We start from the raw sequence: 20,538 nt of genomic DNA, 5'->3' as shown, positions 1-20,538 counted from the left end.
TGAAGTTGGCCATTGGAAACTTGTATCAATCTCAAAGCCGCCCCCTGCGCTAAGGGCTATCACGTATACGATTCTATTTGACTCTTGCAATGACTCATTGCAAAGGAGGAATGTGAGATGCAGAAACATTAAGAGAAGAGCTGAGCTGGGAGCCCCCAGTCTTCTTTTCTATTGGGTATCCAACCACAGTGGTTAAAAAAATATATACTTGTTAAAAGAAGAAAGAAAGAAAGAAAATCATGTCAAACCGTATACCTTCAGATCATCTAGGTTGGATGGGAGTGGGCCTGGCTTGAGAGAAGAGACACCAGTTTGTCCAGAAAAACTGTTTTTGGCAGGAGACAAAGGGGTATTGCTCAGCGGTGCTAAAGGAGGGTTTGGATTTCTGATCACCTGCTCATTTGGTTCCCTGAAAAACAAACAGAAAAGAGGCACTTAAAATACCATCAAATACAGTCAGCTATACATCTGGGGGTGTGATACTGTGATTTAGAATAGGAAATACATATTTGGTCTTCATCCTGGTTTCTGGCATAGCTCCTAAAACCCTTGGGATTTCCTAAGTCATGAGAGCGCAGAGCTGTCTTTTGTTATCCTAACGAGGTGACTCTTGGAAGTCACCTAAGGATGGAGGGTGGCGGCCTGGAGAACCAATCAGGTGATTAGAGGGTTGGAACTTTTAGCCCCACTCCCGACCTCTGGGGAGGACAGAGGGCTGGAGGTTGAACTGATCGGCAATGGCCAATGATCTAATCAACCGTGCCTATGTAATGACGTCTCTATAAAAACCCAAAAGGATGGAGTTTGGAGAGCTTCTGGGTTGGCTAGCATGTGGAGATTTGGGGAGACTGGTGCACCTGGAAGGGCCATAGATGCTCTGCCTGCCTCCCATGTACCCTGCCCCAAGCGTCTCGTCCATCTGGCTGTTCCCATGGGGAGTCACGTGCTTTTAAAATAAACCGGTTACCTAGTAAGTAAAATGTTTCTCTGAGTTCCCTGAGCCACTCTAGCAAATTAATCGAACCCAAGGAGGGGATTGTTGGAACCTCCCATCTGTAGCTGGTCTGTCAGAAGCACAGGTGACAACTTGGACTTGTGATTGGTGTCCGAAGTGGGAGGGGACAGTCTTGTGGGACTGAGCCCTCAACGTGCGGGATCTGACACGATCTCCGGGGAGAGAGCGTCGGAATTGAGTTGAATTGTAGAACACCCAGCTGGTGTCAGAGAGTTGCTTGGCAGTGTGGGGAAAACTGGGTGACCAGAACCCTTAGGGGGTGGCTTGCAATTAGACTGGATCACAAGCTAATTGCCCAGAAGGATCAGGCGTGTAATAATAAATACATCAGCGATAATAATCAGTGCAACGTAATAATAAATCAGTAGAAGTGGCAGGGTGAGGAAGAACCACAGAGTGGGCCGGATGGCAAGTGGCAAGCACCCCTCAAGCTAGTTTTGGGGAGACTGTGGCCACGGGAGAGGCCCGTCCATCTGTGATTCAGCAGATGCCCTGTCCTGGGGAGGAAGGAACGTGCGCACGAAGCTTGATGGCGTACAGCACGTGGCATGATCACCAGCATGACCCGAGGCTGAACAGAGGCAGGTGGGGGAACCTACCTCCCAGCTTTATGGTTGAGGAGAAAGACCCTTTACAAGGTGACCTAACTGTGAGATCACACACTGGGCTCAGGAGTCAGTCTTTGAGGCTGTCACCCAGTCGCTCAGCCCTGCGCCAATGCCTGAAACGTAATCAGTATTGGATTGGCTCCCAATTCCAGTGTTACATTCTTAGATGGCTCCTCCCCTCCGTTCTGCTATTACTCTAGCGCTAATAGTTTCCCCGAAGGGGCCTCTTATAAGCACTGATGTACCTGCTTCCTCCCGGCCTTCCGTCCCTGAAAAAGTGGGCGTGGTTTCTGAACCGTCAAACTCTAAACACACCGGACCAGGATGCGGTGCAGCGCTGGGTCCCCAGGGGCTGGCCCGGGCTTGCCTGACTTACTTGAGCTGAGCTTGGTGGAGCCCGGGGTAGCTGAAGCAGTGCTGCTGCTGCTGACTGAGGATCTGCAGCTGCAAGAAGAGCTGCTGCTGCTGGAGCAGCCGGGCGTAGGCGGAATCCATGGGCGGAGGGGACTTCTCGGCCTTCTGGTCCGGGGGGATGTACTGGTGATATTTGAGCTTCTTCACCTTTGGCTTGGGGTCCTTGGGCTTTTTGTGGCGGTTCTTACTGTCGCTCAAGGACTTGGACTGCAAAGCGGATGGACAAACGGCATGTGCTTTAGGTGATGGATGGGAATGGCTTGGCATCATGAATATATCTCTAGGACGTTTCATGGGATGGATGTTCCTGAACCCCTGACACACAATACAGCAAAGGCAGGATGCACAAAGAGATCCTGGACGTTAAGGTACCTAACGGACAAATCCACTGCAAATGCATCGCAAAGGAAGGACACCCCTGAGGCGGGGAGTCTTGAGTCTTAGAAGTGGCTCCAGGAGAATTTCCTTCCCGGAGGAGAGGGAGAGGTACACTTGTGTTTCACGAGTACACCTTCTTAACCTAAAACCACCTGACGGCCTAACGAAGGAGATATTCTGCTCTTGGCATGGATTCAGAAGAAAGCTCTTTCATCTGTATGCATGTAATCACCTTTAGTGAAGCCCTTAGTACGCTGACTTAGTAATGACATAAACTCAGATGAAGTTCAGCTTGCCTCTGAAAATCCAGAATGTGGATCTTTGTTACCTCAAACTTAAGATCAATTCCCCTTCCCATCAAACACTGATATAAGATCAGGAAATGACATCCTCTGAAGATTCTTTATTGACTACGGGAAGGGTTAGTCACCCACTGGGACCTTTCCAGAAGTTACCCATCATGGAGCACGATTTGGACCCTTGAAAAAAGTTAAGGACACAGGCTCGGAAGTGAAGACACAATTTTGAACATGGTACAATCATCCAACTTCATGACATCTCAATTACCTCACTTGCAAGTTGGGAAAAACATTCTCTACTTTCGATCTCAGTAATCAATGGAAGAATGGTGAAACATACTGTTGAAATAATAAGATTTCAAAGGACAGTGTGATTATATTTATAACCCACTCCTAAAATCCAAAGGCCTCCATAGATTGGAAAGCAATAGATCCATACTGGAATCGGTTAAAAAACATACATTTCCAAACCCTGACTTTATTACGGGAGATTGAAAGGAACATAGATATGGTGATGGTAGAGCCTTTTGAGGATCTGGGGACAAGTGGGAGGGAAGGTGTGGTACCAGCAGTGTCCAGAAGAGGGGGCTCCTGAATAGCTGGCGGGCATGTTGTGACTGGGCAGCTTCCCCGTTTTAACCACAAAAGTTTTCTCTGACTCAGCGCATCCCTCCACCGAAGCCTTTTTTGTGTTTTCTCAGGAAGGCTTCTTCTTGGAGACCAATGAACAGTGAACTCAAGTATTCCCGTGGGCTAGGGGCTCTCCTCCCTGCTCATTCATCGGTTAGCGCTCCAGGTAATGAATCAGTCTTCTGCACTTGGGAGAGTTTCTGCAGGGCTCCTACAGTCAGCTCTGGCCTGCTTTGCTCTGGTGCAGCCTCCGCTCCCACTCCTAGAACTTGCTTGTCTGGGGGAGCCGCAGCCCTGGGTCTAGCAATTAAGTCAGGGGCTAAGGCATTTTCTCTATCTGTCGCCTTAACATAGGGACTCTGAACATTTTAGAAGGTACGAAAATCGGACCATTTTCTCTGGATAGTGAGGGGCAAAGGCCGCTGAACCCATGGAACTCTGAATCCCTGGAACTGTACAGCTTCATATTTTTGACACCAGAGGATACTAAGGCTGTGGGTTTGCTTTTGTTTTCTTTCTAGAACTGCATGGCTGATAGAAGGGGAGCACAGTCATCTTTCTAAAGCAGACCTGGATCCCAAATCCAGTGGTTTAAGACTTGGGCATGAATGTATAAAGCAAGTTAGTGTAAGGCAAGAGGGAGTGGTGGGGCCTGCAGCTAGAGAGGGGCACGACTTCCTAAAGGCCTTCTGCCTCGAATTTGCACACATACCGCACCGGGCAGGCAGCACGCCCCCCCCCCAAGCCACCTGCACTCAGTTTGTCCATCCCGCACGACACACTGAAGTCCAAACTCCAGCCTGCAAAGGAGACCATCACCAAGCTGCCTAAACATACTCCTCTCCAATGGCTTACCCCTCCTGACTCTTCTCCTTGTCATTTCCTGCCATCTGTGACTCCCTCCTCTGCTTGCTGTCTGACGTCGGCTCACCCTTCGAGGCTGGCTCAAACCCTGGCTTACCTGGGAAGCCTTTCCTAACCCACAGTGAGGTCTCTCCTCTGCATGTCTCATATGACACTTGAGGCTGCCCCGTAACGGTCACACTGCCGCAGACCCTGCTGAGGGGGGAGGGAGACGGACATCTAGCCCCAGGTCTGCTTCCGAGGCTACCGGCCCTGATGGGGGGCTGTGGCCACCTGGGGAAGGGGACTCTCCTTCTGTATTGCGGTAAAATACAAGGAACATAGAAATCCGCAGTCACCATTTTCAATTCAGTGGCATTTAGCACATTTACGATGTGGTGCGACCATCACTGCTACCCAGTTACAGAACATTTTCATCACCTCGAAAAGTGACTCCATCCCCGTTAAGCAGTCACTCCCCATCCCCCGCTTCCCTTGGAAACCACGAACGTGCTTACTGTCTCCATGGATGTGCCCATTCTGAACACTGCATAAAAATGGAATCAGACACTGTGTGGTGCTTTGTGTCTGGCTTCTTTCACGCAGCATGTTTTTCAAGGTTCACTCATGTTGTAGCAAGAATCAGTGCTTCATTCCCTTTTCTGGCTGAATAATCTTCCATTGCATGGATATGCCCTGTTTATCCATTCTTCACTTGATGGACACTTAGGTTAGTGCCAACTTTTGACTATTGGGAATAGAGCTGCAATGAATATTCCCGCATACAATTTTGTTGGAACACCTGTTTTCAGTTCTTTTGGGTGTGTATCTAGCAGTGGAATTTGCTGGGTTACGTGGTCATTCCGTGTTTAATTTACTGAGGAACCACCAAACTGCATTCCACGCAGACGTGCCATTTTACATCTCCATCAGCAGTGCACGAGGGTGCCGATTTCTCTACACCCTCAACAACACTTACTATTTTCCATTTTTAAAATTTTAGCCATTCTAGTTAGTGTGAAGTGGTATTCTGTCGTGGTTTGGAGTTGCATTTCCCTGACAACGAATGACATGGAACCCCCTTCTTGTGTGCTTGTTGGGCAATTTGTTTATCTTTGGAGAAACGTCTATTCAAGTCCTTTGGGGCACATTTTTCTTACTTGCTCAAAGCCCCATATGGACTAGTGGTGGCTGTGATATCAGACTAGATTGTAGCCTTCTTGAGGGCAGGAATCATGGGGTTTTTTTGGCGGGGGGGGAGTTTGTTTTTTTTGCAGTATGCGGGCCTCTCACTGCTGTGGCCTCTCCCGTTGCGGAGCACAGGCTCCGGACGCGCAGGCTCAGCGGCCGTGGCTCACGGGCCCAGCCGCTCTGCGGCATGTGGGATCTTCCCGGACCGGGGCACGAACCCGTGTCCCCTGCATCAGCAGGCGGACTCCCAACCACTGCGCCACCAGGGAAGCCCAGGAATCATGTTTTATTCAACCCGATATGCACTACTTGGAGCCTGCAATCTTAGCACCGTTCTCTTACAGAAGATTTTACAGTTTTCAAAGAGTATTCTTGTGCATGCTCTCAATGGCCTTATGTGAAGCTTACGCAGTCGACAGGGCAGAGATGTTTTCCCCTAGCTGGGCTGCTTCCTTCTTTGAGAAGCCCTCTAGTCACCTCCTAGCTTAGAGATGATGAATATTCGTCAGCTGAGAACCCACAGGCACTGACCTGTCAGAAGAGCTGTTGGCTTTCACGTAAGTCCTGCTGGACCAGCTGGTTATCAACCCTGCTCCTTGTTGAAACTGACTGTCCTTCCTCAGGGCGACTATTACACTCCCTCAGTACCAAGAGGCTGAAGGCTTTGCTCATCTGCATTAGGCAGAAGTTAAATACTTCGGTAGAAATACCGATGCAATTTCTCTCGGCACGCAACGTTAGAAATCACTGAGTCATCCCCTCCACCCTCCACCTGCAGGGAACAAAATTCATCAATGCCACTTATTTTCAACGCTGTCAGGCTGAGTGGACTGTAGGCTGGGTTTAAGCCACTGCAGTCTGGGGAGCTTTCCTGGGAATCGGAAATACCCGCCATCCATTTATAAGATGAAAACCACTCCCGTGTACGTGCAGTGGAGGGGGCAGTGGGTGGGCACCGTTACTTTAGCATTGATTCTAACTCGATTTACAACCTTTTCAAAAAATGTGTCTTAAGAATCATCTCTGCAACAAGCGGTGGCTTTAGAGCTGAGAGAACACGCCCCCCAATCAATCCGAAGTTATCTGGGATAAAACGAAGAAAGTCAAATGACTACCAGGCAGTTAACTGAGGAGAAAGTACTCTGTGAACCATTAGCTATAATCCTGAGAAACTTAAACCAAAACTATGCAATCGTGCTTGTAGTTATGTGTCTCTTGTGAGGGTAACCCTCTGCTTTGTCTTTATTTCCATAGGGAGACCGGCTTGAATGATATAGGGTTTGCTGTAGGCAAGCCCTTCAGGTTTGCTTCCCTTGCATAAAATGCAGCTGCCCTACACCTGTTTTACGCCACATACAAAGCCTGTGTGCGCTGCAGTCAGTTGTGTCTATCTCTAGGCTGAGCTGACGAAGCCTTTTAAGTCAGGAATAGGCTGGCTGAGCTGTGATCCCAAAGGAGGGCAAACATTGCCCAGCGGGGGTCTTCGTCTGCAGGGGAGACCCCTGCTGGGCAAGAGCATCTTGGTCCATACACACTGATGGCCCAGGTCTCAACTCCTGTCTTGCGATGCTCCCAGTGGATCGAACACGTCCGTGGGTCCGTGTGACTCTCCTCCTGTTGACAGACCTAACTCGGCACTCCCTGCCCCGAGCTGGCCCCATGAGGCGAGTGCTCAGATGGGCGTGGAGGCCGGCCCACCTTACCTTGACAGCAGCGTGTACAGGGACGGGGTTGCCCGGGGGGCCGAGCCCCTGCTTCCCCGGGTCTGACTGGTTGCCGGGCTGGGGGGCCGAGTCACTCCTTTCATTTTCTGAGCCAGAAATAAGATCCTAAAAATGCAAAGTTCAGTATTAGGATGCAGGAGTAAAGACTGTGTGACGTGGAAATGTTGCGGTAGAGCCTCCCACTCCCACCCCCGAGGTCTGCTGTGTTAATCCTAGCTTCTTATCTCAGGAACATCAGATTCTGTCCTCCAGCGGGAGGAGTCGTGTATATAATTTGTCATCCAGTTGAGGACACTTTTAAGAGAGAAAGCAGGCATGATTAATAATTATTCCAGCTGACAGGTATAGGACTGGCCTGTTCTAGGCAAACTGGGACATCTGGTCAACCTAGGTGAGGGTTCCACCTACCTGCGGCTAGGTCTACCTGTTGGAATTGACAGTGGGATTGAAAAAGAGAGGAAGTGGGAGAAGTGGGTGTAGGAGCTTTGGGGGAAAGTAGGACAACAAAAAAGTTAGATGAAACAGGGGTTAGCAGATGGAGGGAAAGTGTGTAGGTATGTGTATGTGTGTGTACGCATCTGGGTCTCTGTATTTGTGTGCATGTGTGTCTGTGTGTCTGTGTGTATGCCTGTGTGATGTATGTGTGCATATATATATGTATATGTATCCCTTTGCACGTGTGTCTGTGTGTATATGTAAGTGTGTGTGTGTATGTGTGTAGTATCAGGAAAACCTTTACGAGAGGCACGTTCCCGTATGCAGAGGACTCTGAAATGGACCAAGTGCCCTCTCTCTTTCCCCTACAATCCTAGGCCATGACTTTGAAAAAGGGGCAGGGGCTGCTCCACGATCTCCCAGAGCGGCTCAGCCCTTCCCTGAGCCCCAGCACCTATCAAAGGTCTGTAGCATCCCTTTCTCTCAGAGCCTGTGCCCTCATCTGTCACATGCGGTTGCCGGATGAATTGACATAAGATGATTTTTGCATTTTGCCTGGCATTGTTCAGTGTTTGTTCCCTTTTTGCCCCGCTCCGAGGGTTAAAAAGAAAAGAATGCGTCTTCTCCCCAAAGCATCTTTAAATCAGAAGCTGAGGAATTTACTGTCAGAGTAATAAGATACAAATGGTCTGATGTACTGTTTGATGTTATCAAAGAAGTTGGGCTGCAGGGACCAGCTGCGGGATGCAGGGGAAGGAAAAATGCTTTGATTATAAACTCTTGCACAATAAACGTACGGCTCTTTTGGCTCTGCTTTTCCTGTCTCCCGTCTCCCTCCTGTTCCACATTTCCTCCTGGGCAGCCTTGGCTTTGTTCTGACGGAGTGAAGAAGGGCCTGACAACGACCCGGTAACAGCACAGTTTCAGGAAACAGGGTCGTGGTAAATAATTCCTGAAACTGTCCCTGATTCCTGCATGCTTTACAGTGTAAAAAGGTTTTCAAATACACTATCTAATACGGTTTACAAAGTACAAACATCCAGCTATACAGTAAGTCCTGGGGGTGTAATGTACAGCATGGTGACCATAGTTAGCAATACTGTAGTGTCTCTCTGAAAGTTGCTGAGAGTAGATCTTACAAGACTCTCATCACAAGAAAGAAAATTTGTAACCATGTGTGGAGACGGATGTGAACTAGACTTACCCTGGTGATCATTTCACAATACATACAATGATATATTGTATCTATCGTACATATTGTGAAATACATGTGTATTTAATGGTACACGTGTATATGTACCATAGATACAATATCAAGCAATTATTTTGTACACCTGATATTGTATACATTGTATACATTGTGTATTTCGCGATATATACAATATCAAACAATTATGTTGTACACCTGAAACTAATATAATGGTATCTGTCAATTATACCTCAATTTAAAAAATTAGAAGTACATACAGATATAAAATATCCATATATAATAAAAATGAGATATCTCTATATAATTAAAATATATAAAATAATATCTGTTAATAAAATATACATCATATATATAAAATATCTGATTTCAAGTCATCGAATAATTCCTGTGAGGCCAAGAGGAGTAAACGCTTCCTGAAGGGTAGGGGCTGAGGTCGGAGGGTTCTCTCCAGAGCCAGGATGTGGTGGAAGATTCACAGCTTGTTGTCCCACGAGTGCAACCCCTCCGCCTCCTGTGTGGGCCTCACACTCATCTCCTCTGGGGGCTCTGGGAATACCATCCTGCCAGGCCAAGGAAAGGTCCCAGCAAGCCTGGGTGTGGCTTATAGAGGGGGAGCTCCAGGTGTTAGTGGGGGGCCCTGCATGCTCCTGGGGCCACACAGCTACTCAGCCTCACTTCCTTCTCTGTAACGTCTAACAGAAAACGCTTGCAAGGTGCCTAGCACTGGCCCTGGTATACAGTGGGCGCTTAATAATGGCAGTAGATGTTGTTAGTTATCATTATACTGCTCCTTATAAATGTGCTTTTAACAGTACGTGCAATATCCATTTCTCACATCTCGACAGTCTGTGGATTTGTCCAGAAAAAGGGGAATGCTATGTTTGGGCTGGGGCTGGAAGTGGTCCTCGCTCCAGGGGTTCGGTAGGTAGACGCCTGCTAAGGGTAGAACTGGCTCGGGGCTCCAGCTTTGTAGCCAATCAGCGCCTTCTGCTTCCCGCTCCCCAGGGTCCTACGGTGGTAACTCAGTGCCTGGAAAGACCGTGGGCTTTGAAACCAGTCCTGCTGAGGCCCTTTCTCTCCAGGAGACTGTTGGTTGGTCATCTCATCTCGGGGAGCCTCATTTCTACCTTGTCTCTAAAAGTGGAGATAAAAGAGATCTACTTGACAGAGTAGACACTGGAAACACAAGTCAAAAGGGCATATTTCTGGGGATTCTCTTTCGGTGCTATCTGGAAGCTTCTGCCCTTACACACAGACCCCTGGACCGAATAGGGTGAGAAGCGTCATCAAGATGACGTGCCATGAAGAGACATCTCTGGGGTCCCTAAGCAAAACCACCTCAGCACTGCTGACTTCAAGACTGAAGAGGCGACAGGCTGAGATGTGGTTTGTTTACCTGGGTTTTCCCCCGAGGACCCGCCAAAGGGGTCTCTGTAGCTTTCATGTCTGGGGGCGATCCGGCTGAGCCCTGGAGGTCTTCACCTCGAGTCTGATCTGGAGAAAGCCCATCGCTGCTGTCCTCCTCAAAGGCAAAGGCATCCGCTGATTTGGAGAAACTCACCTGGTTACCTGAGGGAGTGAAAGCCAAGAAGAACTGGGTCAGTGGCAGTGTTTCAGTGTGCCATCCCTTTTAGGAGCAGTTACCTACCTCCTTAGATGTTTCCAGTTCAAGGTAGGAGTGGAGCTATATTTAAAATGACTTGCTTTCCCCTCTATTTACTCCATACAGGGGATCTCGTGTTTATAAAAGTGACACGTTTGACAGGGACGAATCAGTGACATATTAAAGGTCTATCATCTTTATTAAACTTCATTTTCAGATCGATCCATTCCTGCACATTCTGTATGTGAGCCCCCATCTTTCTGAAGCTAAATCGGGGAAGATGAAGGAAAGAACAGGGGCCATCGGGTGCAGGAGGAGAAGGTCCCTGTCTCCCCGGGGCTTTACGACGAGAGGTGAAACTGAAATGACAGGGGGCCATCTGCATCGTGTTCAAACATAAAGCGGGGCAACCGGCACAAAATGTTTCGCAAACTTTGCTATTAAGGAGAAGCCAGGGAGCTCCTAAGTTTAAATTCCTAAGTGTCAGAAGAGCTAATGTCACCAGAATGTCCCAAAGCCCCACTCAACGAACGCATACCTGTTTATAAAAGCCATAACCGTGTCTCAGAAACTGGAGCGCGATCTTTATTTATTTTTATTATTTGGATTTTGTTGTTATTCCTCTCATCTTTGTCTCTATTTTGGAAATCCCCAGCGAATCACACGTGCTCAGATTCTTCCCCAGCAGCCTGCGTGGTCTTGGGAGGGAAACCCAGACACTGGCTTGGGGAGTGGGGTTACCAGACCAGGTGGGACTATCGTGACATCCTTATATGTCCCTTATGTGTGTGTGTGTTTTTTCTTTTATCATTTTGATCATTTATAGTACTGTGATTTTATTTATTTATTTATTCATTTATTTTTGGCTGCGTTGGGTCTTCGCTGCTGCGTGCGGGCTTTCTCTAGTTGCGGCGAGCGGAGGCTACTCTTTGTCGCGGTGTGCAGGCTTCTCACCGCAGTGGCTTCTTTTGTTGCAGAGCACAGGCTCTAGGCACGCGGGCTTCAGTAGTTGTGGCACGCGGGCTCAGTAGTTGTGGTTCGTGGGCTCCAGAGTGCAGGCTCAGTAGTTGTGGCGCACGGGTTTAGCTGCTCCGTGGCATGTGGGATCTTCCCGGACCAGGGCTCGAACCTGTGTCCCCTGCATTGGCAGGTGGATTCTTAACCACTGTGCCTCCAGAGAAGTCCCTCCCTTATGTTTTTTAATTGCCAAATCTCCTCTGGCTTATTATCCAAATGCACAGTACAAAATGTTTTGAGGCTACACAGCTCTTATGACCCTCTTGCAGGCACAGCTCTTCGAAAGGAATTTATGTATTATCAGCAAGGTTTCCAGCCCGGTATCCTGCAGTTACACTGACAAGAACTTTTGACTCAGGCTTGGGGCAGATAAGAGAGAGGCGCTCTCACTGTGGAGATTGGAGAGGCAGCAAGGAGCTGGCAGTAATGGAATGAATGTGGTTTGGGGCTTGTCATCACCACCACTGCTGGCATCTGTCATGGACCCTCACTCAGACACGCAAGTGTCAAATCAGGAGAGAGGCCGGACAAGGACAGGGCAGGTGGGAACTCCAGTCACTGGCCCGCTGGGCAGCCTGCTAACCTGGAAAGGCTTGGGGACCAGCGTTGCTGCTCTTTGGTTTCAAGGATTCTTTATAAAAGTCATTATTACTTTTCTGTGATTATAGAAGTAATGTTTACTTATAAAAATTCATACCATATGAAATGTACATAACAATCCCACTTCCGTTAATGATTTGCTCCCTCTTCTAGACTTAATTCTATCCATACAGCAAGACACGCACATATTGAAGAAGCATTTCAAACAGACAGGACTGAGTGAAAGATACTGTACTGAAACTTGCTTTTTTCACCCTACAGTGTATCTTGGAGATCTTTACATGTGAACGCATAGAGATCTTCCGCAATATTTTGGTAACAGCTACACAATATTTCATTGTATGAATGGGAACTTTTGTTTTCCAACTTTTATTTCCCAAGGGGCCCTTATCTTTAACTATAAAAATTTTGAAATAATAGAAAGGTACAGAGAATAATATAAAACATTTGAATCACCTGAAATAAATATATGTCAGTATTTTCCTATATTTGCATCAGAAACCTATTCGTTTTCTAACAGAAAGGGCTTTCATCGGGTATTTGACAAATGTCAACTTTTTCTTTGCAATCAGGAGTCACTCTTCTCTCCCATCTGGTCTCTCCCACCTCCCTCCCTCTCTATTTTAAGGTCCAGAGCTAGCTCACATCCTTCCCTTCTTTACTTACAGCAACCCCACCCCCCCCCGCCCCCACCCCCCCCCCCCCCCCCCCCCCCCCCCCCCGCCCCACACTGGGGCTCTGCAAAGAAGCCTCGCTCTGTCATTTGCACACAATGTGAAGGAACTTATATACCATTTTCCCTTTCTCCAGGGGATCATGTGCCTGCGATCTTCCCAGGAAGGTCCTTCCAGGAGCCTCCATGAATACGCTTCCATTGTAAACTCAACCTGTCAATTTCTTTACTTTAGAAACCACGTTTTCATTGAAATTTCAAGTCCCACTTCTAGTTGTGGAATTAAAGGCTTTGTCCCTGTTGAAGAGATGATATGTATTATTCAGGGCCAGGTGGGCATGGGATTTGGTGCGGGGGGAGTGGGTGTTAAGCCCTCCCCACCTCAGAAGCCACAGCATTTCATTGGGATTTACTTGGCGTAGACTTGGCAAGACCAACTCAGAGAGCCCTGCGTGTGACCCTACCAGCCCCTGGGGGCAGCCAGCCTGCCCTGCCCAACAGGACCCGCCATGGGAGAGCTGTAGCATCTTACACTCCCTCCCCACTTCCTTCAGCCTGAACGGTAGGGATCTTCTCTGTGTGATCTGACACTTCGTGTGACAAAGAAGATGCCCCCGCCCCCTGCCACCTCCACCAGCATCAAGGATCGTGTCCCAAACGTGTGCAAATGAGAGGGAATTAACCAAACTGCAAAGTCGTCCAAGCGTTCTAACATGCGTGGAAATATTACAAGAAGGGCGGGGATGGGAGAAAGAGAGAAAATTTCTCTCTTAATCCCCCAACTATCCCCCTTCAATAGTTTCAAGGGGAAAGATAACAAATGATAAAAACAGTGGTTTGCATCAGCAGTTCCCTTAGCAGTGGCGGCAGTAACAGAAACAATCAACTTGTGTTAGGCCTTAGAACGGTCCAGGAAGTCAGAGGAAGGACCACACTCTCTCATCTCTGTTTTGCAGACGAGGACATTGCAAGATCCAGGTCCCCCAGTTCTTTAGAGACCGAGCTAAGACACAGGCCCAGCCTTTGTACGCTCAGAGCCTCCAGCAGAGGGGGAGGCAAAATCAATTTCCCTCCCGGGAGGTCAACAGATATATGTTGTTCAGGGAACATCGCAAGACCCACTGGGTTGGTGGCAGTGGGGAGGGGTAGCATAGAAATCGGCCAACGTCCATTTCTTTTTCGGCACACACGTACTAAGGACAGCTCCATCCTCCACAACATCTTTCACTCGAGTTTTTGAGATCTGAAGGACTGAACGTGACATCTTGACTGTGAGAAGAGAGAAGGCAGACGATCACTTCGACCTCATTGCCACTGTCTCAGAGAAGGGACTGGGAGGATTGTGAAGCCCTGTTGTTGTGGCCATAAATCAGCGTGTCCTTTTCACTTTGGCACCTGCCTGGAATGATGTGGAAACGTCTAGAAGTAGAGTGTTCGGAATAAAGGAGTTGGTAACCAGTCCCATTTTCCCCAGAATTGGATGGAACATTCCTCAACTATTTTGTTCACTTCCAGCCTTCCCACTCAGAGAGGAGTAGAGAGAAGCAGAAGTATAATCAGATACAGTATGGTGAAGATATGGAAACCACGAGAAGGATGCTATCCGTCTATCTGCACGGGACATAACCGGAGAACCTGTCAAGGACTAGACTGCCTGGTGAGTGCTGCTGGTGGCTAGCAGACAAAGGGGATGGAGATGTGGGTCGCCCAGGCAGACTCACTCCCAGACGAGGTGGGATGGAGCTGAGCCTGAAATGACGGTGGACAGGATGACAGAAAAGGGGAGGGCACCTGGCAAGAGTTGCGGGGCGCAGAAGGGAAGCTACAGGGTGGTGATGAGCGGAGTTGGTGTGGGAAGGATGAAGAAGTAACTCTCCCAGTCACCGGAGTGGATTACTTTAGGATCCAGTTCCTGGAGACACACAGCTTCGAGGAGTCTGCTTTACAAGTGACATCAATCATTTAAAGAGGTTCCTCTGCTTAAGTCAAGGAAGAAGCCATGAGTACGTGCAACTGTATACACGAAGAAGCCGTGAGTACGTGCAACTGTATACACGAAGAAGCCATGAGTACATGAAACCCCATACATGAAGAAGCCATGAATACATGCAACCACGTACAGGGTAGTTGTTCACACCTGAATGAACAAACACAGCGTGAAGACCAAGGCCCCTAAAATGACTCCCGTCTAGTTTCTAAAAAGCATGTTGTACCAGGTCAGAATAAGCTGACAGACACACTGAGGACCACTCAGAGGCTGTCCACACTCAGAGAGCCGACCACGGGGGGCCCTGCCAGTCCCCCAGCACCACAAAGGGCTTGGATCTCTGACTGCGAGGCCAGAAGGTGAGCGACAGAGCAGATAGATGAGCCCACACTAGGCTCAGCCCCTGCTGATGAGAACAGGGACGGCAGGAGGCCCCCGAGAGCGTGGCAGTGGCTTCCTTTGGCGCTGAGGTACGTGGTGTTCGGTGTGGTCAGTGTGGGCCAGACAGGTTGGTTTGTTTCTTGGTTCTACCCCTTCGGTGGTGGAGTGACTGTTGATGAATTACTCAACTTCTTAGAGCCTCAATTTCCCCATCTATCAAATGGGCAACGTCATCATAGTCACCTCTCGGGGTTTTGAGGATTAAAATAACGCCTGTAAAAGCACTGCGCTTTACATGTTTTATATGTTATCCACATGGTCCCTGATGCACACGTGTCGTCATTTCTCGCTGCCGTTGTTGTTATTATTGTTTTTGGTAGCAGTGTCTGCTTGTCTCAAGTTCACCACGATCAAAAATAAAACAAAGCGGGGTTTCCCTGGTGGCGCAGTGGTTGAGAGTCCGCCTGCCGACGCAGGGGACACGGGTGCGTGCCGCGGAGCGGCTGGGCCCGTGAGCCATGGCCGCTGAGCCTGCGCGTCCGGAGCCTGTGCTCCGCAACGGGAGAGGCCACGGCAGTGAGAGGCCCGCGTATCACAAAAAAAATAAAAAATAAAAAAATAAATAAAACAAAGACCACCCAAGAGGCAGTTTATCCTGTGGTCAGCTTTGCAAAGGTCAGCCCAACTCCGGAGCCAGAAACACTGAGAGGTTCCTCCCGGGAAAGCAAAGACAGACCTTCCCCAGAGCAGGAGGAGTGTCCCAGGAAAGGCTGCGCGCTCCCCCCTCTCCTGCCTGGTTCAAGGCGGGCTCGGTGGAGAGGGACGAAGGTCACCTTATCTGGCTGCTTCAGGAACAAGCAAAGTCTGTCGTCTCCGTGCTGTGACCCTGGGCCCCTGCTCCAATCTCCCACGGCGGGCGCGGGGCTCACTGGCCACTGCGGGAGAGTAGGGTGCTGGCTGTTGTCCCTGGAGACACGTCAGGCGCTGTGATGACAAGGACCTGCTTCTGGAAGCCCTGACTCACCCCCAGGCTATGCCCACGGGGCTGTCTCTGGGCACCGGCCCCTTGGGGATCTCGGCCTGGAGACTCGGCGCTTTCCCCCCTCTTTCTCGGAAGTGATTGGATGAATGAGTCAGTTGGACTTTCATCTGCATAAACATTTAAAATTCCAAGATGAAAATGCGATCGCTAGAGTCCTGGTTACCTTTCCGCCGGGACCCACACCAGGGGCTGGAAAGCATGGGGTGGGAATGTGAGAACAAACTTCGCTCGCTTATCTGTTTGCAAGCCTGAGCGGTGCTCGCATGACAGCTACTTTAATTCATGGTCAGACTTCCTAATGTCCTCCTGGAAGAGACTGAAGCCAAATTCACTTCCTAAGGGAGGAGGTGGTCAGGTGACAGTAGCTATAGTTTAAGAGTGGCTCTTGCCTAAAGAGATTTCAGTACACTGAAGATACCATAGTCCGGAGGAGATGGATTATGTTGTCCAACAAAGACCGAACCTACTGCCCTTGCAGGGGATCAGATGCCTTTAGGATGGAAAGAGATGAAAGTGGAATTTTGGAGGGACAAGCATTCTTTTTCCTCAGATCCCAGGCACTTTAGAAATTGGCTTTAAGTCTCTAGATAGACCCTGATGCTAGGAACACACGAGTTGTGAAAAACAATTCAGCTGCATAAACACTTGTCCTGTAACAGCTTTCGAGGCTAATTCTCCAGGAACAAATTCTTAGGTGGGCAAAGATACATTAGCACTGTCTCAGAGCACCCTAACTTTCCTCCCTGTCACCGCCCCCCTCAAAGCTACTGGCTTTCTACTTCTCTTTTCCCACCCCCTTTCCAGAACCTTCCTCAGAAAAGTATTTATCACGTGTGCCTCCGTGTGTTTCTTTGCCCCAAGGATTATTCACGCTTTGGAAATAATTTCTCATTATGGAATGACAGATTTTGTCCACGAGAAAGTTATGCCAAAGCAAACAACGCTACCATCTGCCTTAGGGCCATGGTTATTGTCTATTTGTCTTAAAAATGCATGATCGGAGAGTGGTCCGACTTCCAGAGTCTCTGAAGAATGACGGGATACTTAGTAAACAAGAATTTTTGTTCTGTTTAGTTATAAAGTCTGAGCCTTGGGCTTGCAGGTGAGCGAAGACTAGCGTAGGATCCTTTAGAAAAATGTACACGACGCTTGTAAATGGATGATTTCTGGGCCGTGCCTGGCGGACAGAAACGTTGCTTTCCTGTGTTGAAGGGTTACGGTGATAAAAAGAACTGCTTTATCTTGGATTATGGTGCTGTATTCTCTGAATCACAGGTTCAATTAAAAAAAAAAAAAAAAGAGCTGAAAAGCAGACTCAGGCATTCAGGTGGGAAGTCTGGCTCAGTTCAAGAAAAAGAGGAGGACACTTCAGGGGGAGGAGCTTGTTCACTAGAGCAGGATGCCGGGACCCTTCCACTGTTTGAAGAGTTGGGAAAGCCAGCTGCGGTTCTCTTTCACCCAAGCAGAAGCCAGCTTCTGCTGGTACCTAAGGGATGCTCCTGGCAAGTTAAGAAGACACCTGGATGACCAGAGAGAGGATGAACAAGCTCGGAGTAGGGCTCTCAAAACTGAAGGATGCTAAGTGACAACGACCACGTGTAAGCAGAACAAAGCCAGGCTCAACTCCAGTGTACAGTTTCCGTTCTCGTAAATCATCACTCTCACATAATGTTATACTTGTTGTATTTGCAGTTCTGGCCTGAGAGAGAGTAGCTGTTAGAGGTTTTCTAAGAAGGAGAAACAGGGAAACAGGTGTATGTTCTGAGATGTAGCCACGAGGCGCCCCAAGCCTCCTTTTGTGTCAGTAAAATCACAAGGCCCCCTCTTCATCCACATTGCGTCACTCTGGTCACACAAGCCTATGTTTCCTCCCCAGGGAATCTGTAAAATTCTACCTGACTCAGAAAATAAACTTGCAGGCTGGAAGACGGATGGCTAGCTGGCACCACAGAAAGGAGAGGAAAGTTTTGGGGGAAACGATTTGCCACAGTCATTCAGCTGATGCAAGAGGTGGGACATCTGGGAAGGAGAAGAAAAATCCCAGAGTAGGGGCTGGTTCCCTGTCTTACAGTATCCTTCCCTCCCTGCACTGAGAGAGGTTCTGGATTATTGTATGTTTGGGATGGAGAAGGTCTTGAATAAAACCGGGAGGGAGGGAGACAATGAGTGTCTCGCTCAGGGCTTGGCAGAAACATAGACGCACAGCTGCAGAGGGAGCTGGAAAATGTAAACACATCTGGAAAGGCACGTGCACAGAGGAGGAAAAATACACAGATGCCAGGAGAAGGATACACAGACAACCACAGCCCTGAGTCACCACTTCACCGAGGGTGGATGACGTGACCCCAAGAAGTGACAGATAGGTGAGGGGTCGGTATCATCACCACCACTAGAAGGGCTACTCAGAGTGCTGTCTCTACAACTGGTCGCTGAGCAACTCCCTCTGCCTCTATGACACTTCATAGGATGCCACGGCCTTGCCCATAGGAATTCACGCACATTGAAAGATTACCGCTAGAGAGCCTGAGGCACGGACGTTCCCTGGATGAGGTCAACCTATATCCTCCACCTCTTTTGCTAGCTATGCCTTCTCTTTATTCTTCACAGATTCCTGCCTCTGTCTTTCATATTCCTACATGAGAGCCCCCTAGCCCTCTTTGCTTCTTATACATCCTTCATACCCCCAGCTCCCCCTTCACACCCCGTCTACTGGGCACTCCTGATTCTCTGTACCCTGCGCAGCTTCTATTTTTACAGCATCTATCACCTTTTATTAGGATATATAATTATTTATGGGTTTTGTGTGTCGTCTGTGTCTCCTGCACTATAATATAAGCTCTGTTAGAGCAGAAATTTTTGTACGTTTGTCTAGTGTCTGACACATAGAAGATGCTCCATAAATATTAAATGAAGAACTAAATAAATGAAAGGGCAATCTTATCGAGTCCATCCGTTTAAATTACCGTACACACTAAAGTCTCCCAAGTCTACAGCTCTAGACCAATACTTTCTTCTGAAGGGTAGTTGGATGGAATCTACTGCTTACTGAATCCCTGCCCTTGGAGTTCCTGCAGACCTATCGGCTGCAACAGTTGAAACGGAAATTCATCATCTCTCCCCAGATCTGCTCCTCCACTCTTGGTACATGGCTGCCACTTACTCAGCTGACCAAGAGGGAAACCTCACTGTCATCTCTGACTCTTCCTTTTGCTCACATTGACATATTCTACCGGTCATCTAATGATGCAACGTCAGTTACCTCTCAGATGCTCTTTTTTTTGTACCCACAGCACGACTCTTGTTCAGACTCTTAACTAAAAGCTGTTCAACAGATTTTACGTTCCCCCTTCCGAAGTGCAGAGATATTGCTGTGAAATCGCTGTTCAGCCAGGGAACACCACCCCTGCCCGCCGTGTGTACTGTTTTCACAGTGGGATGTGAGTGGAAGCGATGTGTACATCTCCAGGTTGAGCCTTTTTAAGCATGTGGGTGGACCTTTTCATTCTTTCTTTCCTCTTCACCGGCTAGATCCAGAAGATGATGAGACTGTAGGGCACAGGTTGGCAAAATTAGGGCCTGTGAGCCTGCCGTCTGTTTTTGTAAATAAAGTTTTATTGGAACACAGCCATGGCCACTTGTTTACATATTGCTTATGGCTCCTTTCCCACTACAGCAGCTGAGATGAGTAGCTGTGACAGCTTAGAGACCTCAGCTTATTCTTTAAGAAAAAGTTTGCCACCCTGGCTCTGGCGGATGGTGGAGCAGCAAGACCAAAGGAGCTTGAGTGCCTGAAGGGTTTGCTGTCGAGGAAAACCCTCTCTGGACTGTTTATGAACAAGAAATAAATGGTAAAGTCTCAAATAAAATACTAGCAACTTCTAGGGGAAAAAATCCAAGGAGGATTTATTTCCAGAAATGCAAGGATGATTAGGAAAGACAGCAGTACCACATTGCTAGATCAAAGAAAGAAGCCCATGTGATCATCTTTACATGCGTGTTGAAAGCATTTAGAAAACTCAGCATCCATCTTGCAAGCTATTCTTAGTGGAACAGAATAGAGAGACACTTCCTTAGAATATCTACCTCCAGCACAAGTTAGTGTCATATTTAGAGGTGAAGGACCAGAGGAATTCCCACTGAAGACTGAATCAACAAATGTTATCATTGGGCTTCCCTGGTGGCGCAGTGGCTGAGAATCCGCCTGCCAATGCAGGGGACACGGGTTCGAGCCCTGGTCTGGGAGGATCCCACGTGCCGCAGAGCAACTAAGCCCGTGTGCCACAACTACTGAGCCTGCGAGCCGAGAGCCTGTGCTCCGCAACAAGAGAAGCCACTGCAGTGAGAAGCCCGCGCACCACAACGAAGAGGAGCCCCCGCTCGCCGCAACCAGAGAAAAGCCTGCGTGCAGCAACGAAGACCCAACGCAGCCAAAAAAAAAAAAATGTTATCATCAACATAACAAATATATAACATTATATAATGTTGCTT

The 20,538-nt window shown here is 48.5% G+C and overlaps 1 protein-coding gene across 2 annotated transcripts in view; it reads right to left on the bottom strand.

The window, feature by feature from the left end:
- The window catches only part of MYOCD (myocardin), an 89,723-nt gene that overhangs the window by 17,363 nt on the left and 51,822 nt on the right, over positions 1-20,538 (bottom strand). For both annotated transcript variants that reach the window (XM_065896701.1, XM_065896702.1), the window contains 4 exons: positions 10,144-10,316; positions 7,082-7,207; positions 2,000-2,244; positions 256-409 (listed from right to left, as the gene is read on the bottom strand). In XM_065896701.1, coding sequence (XP_065752773.1) covers positions 256-409; positions 2,000-2,244; positions 7,082-7,207; positions 10,144-10,316 — 698 coding nt within the window. The remainder of the gene's footprint in view (positions 1-255; positions 410-1,999; positions 2,245-7,081; positions 7,208-10,143; positions 10,317-20,538) is intronic.

This window comes from Phocoena phocoena, chromosome 19 (assembly GCF_963924675.1).
Source record: "Phocoena phocoena chromosome 19, mPhoPho1.1, whole genome shotgun sequence".
Taxonomy (NCBI): Eukaryota; Metazoa; Chordata; class Mammalia; order Artiodactyla; family Phocoenidae; genus Phocoena; species Phocoena phocoena.
This window is presented reverse-complemented; position numbering and strand designations above follow the sequence as displayed.